The sequence below is a fragment of the Piliocolobus tephrosceles genome, chromosome 21 (assembly GCF_002776525.5).
Source record: "Piliocolobus tephrosceles isolate RC106 chromosome 21, ASM277652v3, whole genome shotgun sequence".
NCBI lineage: Eukaryota > Metazoa > Chordata > Mammalia > Primates > Cercopithecidae > Piliocolobus > Piliocolobus tephrosceles.
Genome location: NC_045454.1, coordinates 14,268,022 through 14,277,589, shown reverse-complemented (window position 1 = coordinate 14,277,589; position 9,568 = coordinate 14,268,022). Strand labels below are relative to the sequence as shown.

At 48.6% G+C, this 9,568-nt stretch overlaps 1 protein-coding gene across 3 annotated transcripts in view; it reads right to left on the bottom strand.

The window, feature by feature from the left end:
- Positions 1–9,568, bottom strand: part of XRCC1 (X-ray repair cross complementing 1) — a 33,956-nt gene that overhangs the window by 17,209 nt on the left and 7,179 nt on the right. Inside the window, exons 1-2 of one of the 3 annotated variants that reach the window (XM_026448296.1) lie at positions 3,435–3,752; positions 1,455–1,565 (exon numbers count right to left, since the gene is read on the bottom strand). Coding sequence is in view for 2 of the 3 variants with exons in the window: in XM_026448295.1 (XP_026304080.1) it covers positions 1,455–1,565; positions 1,997–2,050 (165 nt within the window). In the remaining variant the exon portion in view is untranslated. Of the gene's footprint in view, positions 1–1,454; positions 1,566–1,996; positions 2,066–3,434; positions 3,753–9,568 lie in introns of those variants that run through there. The other 2 variants (XM_026448295.1, XM_026448294.1) reach the window with 2 other exon arrangements.

Sequence of the window (9,568 nt, the reverse complement as noted above, 5' to 3'; positions counted from 1 at the left end):
TGGGCGACAGAGCAAGACTCCGTCTCAAAAAAAAAAAAAAAAGATACAGAAAAAATAAACCTTATCCCCTTTACAGAATATACAAAAATTCACTTGAGATGATACAGAGATCTAAATGGAAAATCTAAAAATAGAAAAAAATAGAAAGCTTCTAGAAGAAAACACAGGAGACAGGCAGAATAACAGCTACTCAAAGATGTCTACATCCTAATCCCTGAACCTGGAAATGTGGCAGAAGGCACTTTGCAGATGTGATGAACTTGAGGTGCTGAAATGCGGGAGATGTCCCTGGATTATCCGGATGGGTCAAGTGTCATCATAAGGGTCTTTATAAGAAAGGAGGGCTGGGAGTGGCGGCTCAGGCCTATAATCCCAGCACTTTGGGAGGCTGGGGTGGGTGGATCGCTTGAGCCCAGGAGTTTGAGACCAGCCTGGGCAACACAGTGAAACCCTGTCTCTACAGAAAATAAGAAAAGTTAGCGAGGAGTGGTGGTGTGCACCTGTAGCCCCGGCTACTTGGGAGGCTGAGATGGGAGAATCACTTGAATCTTGGAGGCAGAAATTGCAGTGAGCTGAGGTCATGCCACTGTACTCCAGCCTGGGCAACGGAAACGAAATCCTGTCTCAAAAAAAAAAAAAAAAAGAATAAAAGTAAAAGAAAGATGGGCGCAGTGGCTCACGCCTGTAATCCCAGCACTTTAGGAGGCTGAGGCGGGCAGATCAGGAGGTCAGGAATTCGAGACCAGCCTGGCCAATATAGTGAAACCCCGTCTCTACTAAAAATACAAAAAAAAGTTAGCAGGGCGTGGTGACAGGCACCTGTAGTCCCAGCAACTCAGGAGGCTAAGGTAGAAGAATTACTTGAACCCAGGAGGCAGAGGTTGCAGTAAGCCGAGATCGTGCCACTGCACTCACTCCAGACTGGGCGACAGAGTGAGACTCTGTCTCAAAAAAAAAAAAAAGAAAAAAAATAGAAAGCAAGAGAGTCAGAGTTGGAGAAGTGACAATGGAAATGGAAGCAGGCATTAGAGGGACAGGAGTGCTGGCTTTGATGAAGGAAGGGCCACAAGCTGAGGAGGGCAGATGGACTCTAGAAGCTGAAATAGGCAAGGAAATGGATTCTCCCCTAGAGCCTCCAGAAGGAACAGGGCTCTGCCCACACCTAGATTTTAGCCCAATAAGAGTGATTTTAGATTCTGACCTCCAGAACAGTCAGATAATACATTTGTGTCATTTTAAGCCACAATTCAAACTTGCTGTTCTCCCTGATGTGCAGTTTACCGCCCCGTGTCTGCCTTCTGTCTCCTCCGTACACTGGTGATCCTCCAGAGGGCAGCAATCAGGTGTAAGTCACATCTGCCCCATGTCTTCCCAGCCCCAGCCCCTGGGGTAGACGGTGATGCGGGCATGAGGGGCAGAGGTCAGTATGGGATCAATCTCATAGCCCTGCTTACCTCATAGTCTTGCTCCCCAGCGCCTCCAGCTGAACTGCCTACCAGCACCTCCACGAAAGCTGAGCCATCATTCCCAATGTCCACACTGTGTATCTGCTCCTCCTTCTCCAACTGTGGGTAGAGAGAGAGGCCACTGTCAGTGCCTGCTCCGCCTCTGGGCTCACTGGGGGACCTCAGGATGAATCTCCTTTAGATCACCATGTCCCTGTAACGTCAACTCTGTGAGGGGGCACACCAGGGTTGACTGGTGCCATGTGTCCCCTCCACGCAGCACAGGGTATGGCATGGAGCAGGAATTGACAAACAGTCACTGAATGAATGCATACGCCCCCACCCCACACATACCTGCTTCCCTGACCTCCAGACTCCACCACGTCAGCCTATCACACGCCACCATGGAGCTCTCCTTGGTAAGCACTTGTCAGAGTTATAACTTTATTCAAATCATCATGCAGACAAACAGCACGTCACCCCTCACCCACAATTGCAGAGGACTCCAGGAAACCTCCCTGAGGGCAAGGGCTTTGTCCAGTCTTGCTCACCACTAGTTCCTGGGTTTGAATCCCAGCTCTGCTGCACACTAGCTGTATGACCATGCCAGTTAACCTTTTGGAGCCTCAGTTTTCTCACCTGTAAAATGGGAATGACCACCATATCTACGATCATGCACATAAATATGGCCACAGGGCATGGTGAAGAGTAGGCAATTAACCGCTGTCAGTCAGGAGGTATTATTAGTCAGTGCTCGACAATTCTTTGTTGAAAGAAGAAAAGAGCTACCTATAGGAGGCCTCATCTCAAAGGATCTGCCATTCCTGTCTGACAGATGAAGATGCAGAAAGCCATGCAGGCATGGGAAGCAGTTAGGTTGAGGCAAGTGTCCTACCTTCCAGTTTGAGGCTCTTTTATTAGGATCCTAGAATGACACATTATTGTAACTCTCGAAGGTACCTAGGCCAGGTGCAGTGGCTCAAGCCTGTAATTCCAGTACTGTGGGAGGCCAAGGCAGTGGATCACTTGAGGACTAAAAATATAAAAATTAGCCGGGCATGGTGACGCATGCCTGTAGTCCCAGTTCTTCAAGAGGCTGAGGCGTGAGAATCTCTTGAACCTGGGAGGCAGAGGTTGCAGTGAGCAGAGATCATGCCACTGCACTCCAGCCTGGTTGACAGAGCGAGACTCTGTCTCAAAAAAAAAAACAAAAAAAACAAGGTACTTAGTCCACCACCCTACACTGCCCTCTCCTCCCACCCGTGGTGATGGCAGATGCTCCAATCTGCTCTGTTGCCTCCCTGTCAGATCATCTAGACATCACCTGCACACTGCTATCAACAGGAACACCACTGTATGGGAGGAGGGAGCCTGGACTTGGGGTGAGGTAGGCCTGGGCTCAAATACAGCAATGCCATTTCCAACCTGTACAACCTTGGGTGACATAGTCAACATCTCTGTGAGGCAGTTTCCTCACGTGCAAAAAGGGAAGATGGTCATAACAACCCTTCTTCCTTGGCCAGGCATGGTGGCTCACGTCTGTATAACCAGCACTTTGGAAGGCTCAGGTGGGAGGATCACTTGAGGCCGAGAGTTCAAGACCAGCCTGGGCAACATAGCCAGACCTTGTCTCTACAAAAAACACAAAAATTGCCGGGTGCGGTGGCTCAAGCCTGTAATCCCAGCACTTTGGGAGGCCGAGACGGGCGGATCACGAGGTCAGGAGATCGAGACCATCCTGGCTAACATGGTGAAACCCCGTCTCTACTAAAAAATACAAAAAACTAGCCGGGCGAGGTGGCGGGCACCTGTAGTCCTAGCTACTCAGGTGGCTGAGGCAGGAGAATGGCGTAAACCCGGGAGGCGGAGCTTGCAGTGAGCTGAGATCCGGCCACTGCACTCCAGCCCGGGCGACAGAGCGAGACTCCGCCTCAAAAAAAAAAAAAAAATACAAAAATACAAAAATTAGCCAGGCATGGTGGCACATACCTGTGGTCCCAGCTACTCAGGAGGCTGAGGCGGGAGGATCACTTGAGCCAGGGGAGGTCAAGTCTGCAGTGAGTCATGCTCGCATCACTGTACTCTGGGCGACAGAGTGATGAGACCTTGTCTCCAAAAAAAAACTTACCCTCCCTCCGAAGTAAGTTGAGATGACACACAGAATTAACAACTATAACCACAACTGCGGCCAACATCCGAGTGCACTCAGTGCTCCTGGTGTGACAGACTCTTGCTAATAATACATGTATCTACTCTCCTGCAACGGCTCTGCCAGGCAGTTGCTATAATTATCTGCATCTTACACATAAGCAAACGGAGGCAGGAAGTGATTATGTAACTTCACAGCTGGTGGGTGGCAAAGCCGGACCGGAACCCAGAAAGGCTGGCGACAGTCCATGCGTGCTCCTCCATCACACCACTAATGTGCTGGAGAAGGAAGATGGTGCTGGAGGAAGGGCCTGCCTAAGGCTGAGGCCGGCAGACCTCCTGCTGACTCCCCTGCCTCCACCACCACTCCCAGCCCTGGGCCCTGGGCAGTGTACAGTGCTGCCTGGGCTCATGAGAAGTCCCAGTCTGGGCCGGGTGCAGTGGCTCACACCTGTAATCCCAGCACTTTGGGAGGCTGAGACAGGTGAATAGCTTGAGGTCAGGAGTTTGAGACTAGCCTGGCCAACATGGTGAAACCCCGTCTCTACTAAAAATACGAAAATTAAAATTAGCCGGGCATGGTGGTGAGCGCTTGTAATCCCAGCTACTGGGGAGGCTGAGGCAGGAGAATCACTTGAACCTGGGAGGCGGAGGTTGCAGTGAGCCGAGATTGTGCCACTGCACTCCAGCTTGGGCAATGGAGCGAGACTCTGTCTCAAAACAAAACAAAACAGCAACAACAACAACAACAAAAAAAAAACAAAAAAAAAAAAACAAGAAGTCCCAGTCTGACTGCTTAGCCTCTGGCCAGGCTTTGTGACTCTTCACTAGCCACAACGGCCTCCCTTCTGTGCCAAGAACAGTCTGGCTCCTTCCCACCTCAGGGCCTCTGCACCTGCCAATCTCCCTCTCTGGACCACTTTTCTCTCAAACATACCCGGAGCTGGGTAAAAGTTTGCCTTCTGTGCTTCAGGTGCCCACTCAGATGTCACTTCAGACCATAAGTAGCCTACCTCGCCCCCTACCTGGTGCCACTCTCTATCTCCCTACCCGACTTTACTTTTCTTCATGTTTACTGCCTGGTATTACACAGTTACATCTTTTTTGTTTGTATTTGTCTAACATCTGTCTCTCCCGCTAGACTTTTAAGCTCCACGAGAGCAAGGACAATGTCTGAGTTGCTCCCTCCTGTGTCCCCAAGGCCAAGAACAGTGTCTGGTCCTTCCCAGCTCTGCTGATTTCCTGCTGTGTGATCCTGGAGCAAATGGTTTCATCATTTCACCCCGTGTGCCTCAGTTTCTGAACCTGTGAAATGGGGACAGTAACAACGCCTACCTCATCAAGTTGTTGAGAACATTCAAACTCATACCAAGAATGAGAAATAACATACCAAGTGCCTGGAATACTGCCTGGCACAGAGCAAACACTATATAAATGTCAGCTGTGAATATCATTAACACAGCAGGCCTCTAGTGCATTCCCGATGGATGGACAGACAGACGCAGAAGAGGCCCCCAGCGACTGTTTGCAGAAGTTACTACTCAAGAGTTACTAAGCTGTAACTCGGCTCTGTCCTCCCTTAACAGGTGGCCCTGTTGAACCCTTCTCTGATGCTTGCTTGGGTGTCCCATCTGTCACAAGAGGATCATCATGGCTAACATTTTCAGATTCTCACCATGTGCCAAGTGCTTGGTGTATGAGTTTCCTGTTACTGTTGTACAAATGAGCAGAAACTTCATGGCTAAAAACAACACAAATTTGGCCAGGCGCAGTGGCTCACACCTATAATCCCAGAACTTTGGGAGACCGAGGCGGGCGGATCACCTGAGGTCAGGAGTGCGAGACCAGCCTGACCAACATGCAGAAACTCTGTCTCTATTAAAAATACAAAATTAGCCAGGCGTTCTGGCCCATGCCTGCAATCCCAGCTACTTGGGCGGCTGAGGCAGGAGAATTGCTTAAACCTGGGGGGCGGAGGTTGCAGTGAGCTGAGATCGCACCACTATATTCCAGCCTGGGCAACAAGAGCGAAATTCCATCCCCCCCCCAAAAAAAACCCCACAAATTTGTTATCTTACAGATCTGGAGGTCAAAAGTCTGAAACTGGGTCTTACAGAGCTAAAATCTAGATGCGGCAGGGCTGCGTTCCTTCCTTCCGGGAGCACTAGAGGAGAATGTGTCTCCTTGCATCTTCAGCTTCTTGAGGCCACCTGCCTTCCTTGGCTCACAATCCCTTCCTCGTCTTCAAAGCCACTCAAAGTGCTGGCATCACTCCAGGCTCTGCTTGCATCTTCACAGCTCTGGTTCTAGCTCTCTTGCCTCCCTCTTTCCCTTATAAGGCCTCCGGGGGTTACATGAGGTCCACCGGATAACCCAGGGCACTCTCCCCATCTCAAGATCCTTAATTTACTCAAACCCACAAAGCTCCTTTGGCCATTAAAATATTTCCGGGTTCTGGGGACAAGGACGTGAACACCTTTTGAGCGCCACCGTTCTGTCCACCACACTTGACTAAGCATGCACCGGGCATCACTGAAGCCTCAAAACCACTTTAAGTAGAAGGGTCTGTTACGACTCCAGTTTCACAGATGCGGAAACTGAGGCTCAGACAGGTTAAATCAATAGCTTACATGGCACACAAGCTAATAACTAGCACAGTACTTCAGACCCAACTGCCTGACTGCAAAGCACTGTCCAATACCACCACTGTTCTCAACTCCTTTTCTTCCATCCCTGAGTCAAACTCAACATCTTTACCCCTCCCACAATATTAAGCATGGCTCCTAAATCTGGTAGGATGGAGATGCTCGTATTTTAAATGCACGATTCCTACTGCATATATAACTATTTTTACTTTAAACATGCACAGGCACTCCCTGACATTTCTTCTTCATATATAAAAAAAACTCCTGGCTAGGAGCAGTGGCTCACGCCTATAATCCCAGCACCGTGGGAGGTGGAGGCAGGAGAATCACTTGAGGCCAGGAGTTCAAGACCAGCCTGGCCAACACAGCAAAACCCTGTCTCTACCAAAAATACAAAAAGTTAGCTGGCTGTGGTGACACACACCTCAATAGTCGCAGCTACTCAGGAGACATGAGAATTACTTGTACCTGGGAGGTGGAGGTTACAGTGAGTTGAGATGAGCCACTACACACCAGCCTGGGCAGGTGACAGAGTGAGACTCTGTCTCAAGAGAAAAAACAACAGGCTGGGCACAGTGGCTCACACCTGTAATCTCAGCACTTTGGGAAGCCAAGGCAGGCAGATCACTTGAGGCCAGGAGTTCGAGACCAGCATGACCAATATGGTAAAACCCTTTTTCTACTAAAAATATAAAAATTCTCCAGGCGTGGCCAGGTACGGTGGCTCACGCCTGTAATCCCAGCACTTTGGGAGGCTGAGGCGGATGGATCACCTGAGGTCAGGAGTTCGAGACCAGACTGGCCAATATGGAAAAACCTCTCTACTAAACCTCTCTACTAAAAATACAAAAAATAGCTGGACGTAGTGGTGCACACCTGTAGTCCCAGCTACTCAGGAGGCTGAAGCAGGAGAATCTCTTAAACCCAGGAGGTGGAGGTTGCAGTGAGCCTAGATTGCGCCATTGCACTCCAGCCTGGCCAACAAGTGAAACTCTGTCTCAAAAAATAAAAAAATAAAAATAAAAAAATTAGTCAGGCGTGGTGGTGTGCACCTGTAATCCCAGCTACTCAGGAGGCTGGGTGACACAGCGAGACTCTGTCTCAAAAAAAAAGAAAGTAAAAAAATACTTTTAAAAATTCTGATAAAAATGTTTATACATAGAGGCTGCGGGTGGTGGCTCATGCCTCTAATCCCAACACTTTGGGGGGGCCGAGGCAGGTGGTTCACTTGAGCCAGGAGTTTAAGACCAACCTGGGCAACACGGTGAAACCCTGTCTCTACTAAAAACAGAAAAATTAGTTGGGCATGGTGGCATGCGCGTGTAGTCCCAGTTACTCGGGAGGCTGAGGCAGAAGAATCACTTGAACCTGGAAGGCAGAAGTTGCAGTGAGCCAAGATCATGCCACTGCACTCCAGCCTGGGCGACAGAGCGAGACTCCATCAATAAAAAAAAAGTGACTGGGCACAGTGGCTCACGCCTGTAATCCCAGCACTCTGGGAGGCCAAAGAGGGTGGATCATGAGGTCAGGAGTTCAAGACCAACCTGGCCAAGATGGTGAAACCCCTTCTCTACTAAAAATACAAAAATTAGCCAGGCGTGGTGGCGGGCGCCTGTAATCCCAGCTACTTGGGAGAGTGAGGCAGGAGAATTGCTTGAACACAGGAAGTGGAGGTTGCAGTGAGCCGAGATTGCACCACTGCACTCCAGCCTGGGCAACAGAGCAAGACTCAATCTCGAAAAAAAAAAAAAAAAAGTTTATATATACATGGAAACAACCCAATAAATGTATATCAATTGATGAATGGATAAACATTGTACAATATATTTATGGAGTATCATTCAGCTATTAAAAAACAATGAAGTTGTGATATATACCACAACATGGATGAACCTCAGAAACATTACGTAAAGGGTAACAAGGTTAAGTGGAAAAGACCACATATACATTTATAAGTCCAGAATAAGCAAATCCAGAGAAGCAGAAAGTAGATCAGTGGTTGCCAAGGGCAACAATGGGGACAGAATAAGAAGTGACTGCTAATGGTTATGTAGTTTCTTTTTGGAGTGATGAAAATATTCTGAATTAGAGAATGGAGATGGTTGAAGAACACTGTCAATAAGCTAAAAAAAAAAAAAAAAAACCCTGAAATGTGCACTTTATTTATTTATTTATTTATTTTTGCTTTTTTGTTGAGACAGAGTCTCGCTCTGTTGCCCAGGCTGGAGTGCAGCAGTGCGATCTCAGCTCACCACAACCTCTGCCTTCCGGTTCAAGTGATTTTCTTGCCTCAGCCTCCCAAATAGCTGGGACTACAGGCACGCGCCACCACCCCTGGCTACTTTTTGTGTTTTTAGTAGAGACGGGGTTTCATCATGTTGGCCAGGCTGGTCTCGAACCCCTGACCTCAAGCAATCCACCCGTCTCAGCCTCCCAAAGTGCTGGGATTATACAGGTGTGAGCCACCATATCCGGCTGAAATGTGCACTTTAAATGGTTAAAACAGTAAATTTTATGTGAATTTTATCTCAAAATAAGAGATGAGTGCTCAGTATGTATCAGCTGTGAGGATAAGGACACAAGATGACTATCATCTGTGGCCCGGGTTCGTGTGCATGCACCTTTCTCAGGGTGACACAGTTCATGGTATGAACTGTTTCTGAAACAAACATGGCACAGGAGGGCAAAGTTCCTGAGAGATATATTGCTAAAAAATTGTTCCACATTGATGAAATGCAAACTTCTCTCTTTTTTTTTTTGAGACAGTCTTGCTTTGTCACCCAGGCTAGAGTACAGTGGCACGATCTCACCTCTCTGCAACCTCCACCTCCTGGGTTCAAACAATTCTCCTGCCTCAGCCTCCCGAGTAGCTGGGATTACAGGCGCCCATCGCCGCGCCTGTCTAACTTTTATAGTTTTAGTAGAGACAGGGTTCCACCATCTTGGCCAGGCGGGTCTTGAACTCCTGACCTTGTGATCCACCCGCCTCAGCCTTCCCAAGTGCTGGGATTACAGGCATGAGCCACTGTGCCCGGCCATGAAATGCAATCTTATGCATCATTTAAAAGGATAAGGTAGGCCGCACACGGTGGCTGACACCTGTAATCCCAACACTTTGGGAGGCCAAGGCAGGAGGATCACTTGAGGTCAGGAAGTCAAGACCAGCCTGGCCAACAGAGGGAAACCTCATCTCTACCAAAAATACAAAAATTAGCCAAGCCTGGTGGCATGTGCACCACTGCACTCCAGCCTGGGCGACAGAGCAAGATTCTGTCTCAAAATAAATGAATGAATGAATGAATGAATGAATGAATGAATGAATGAATGAAT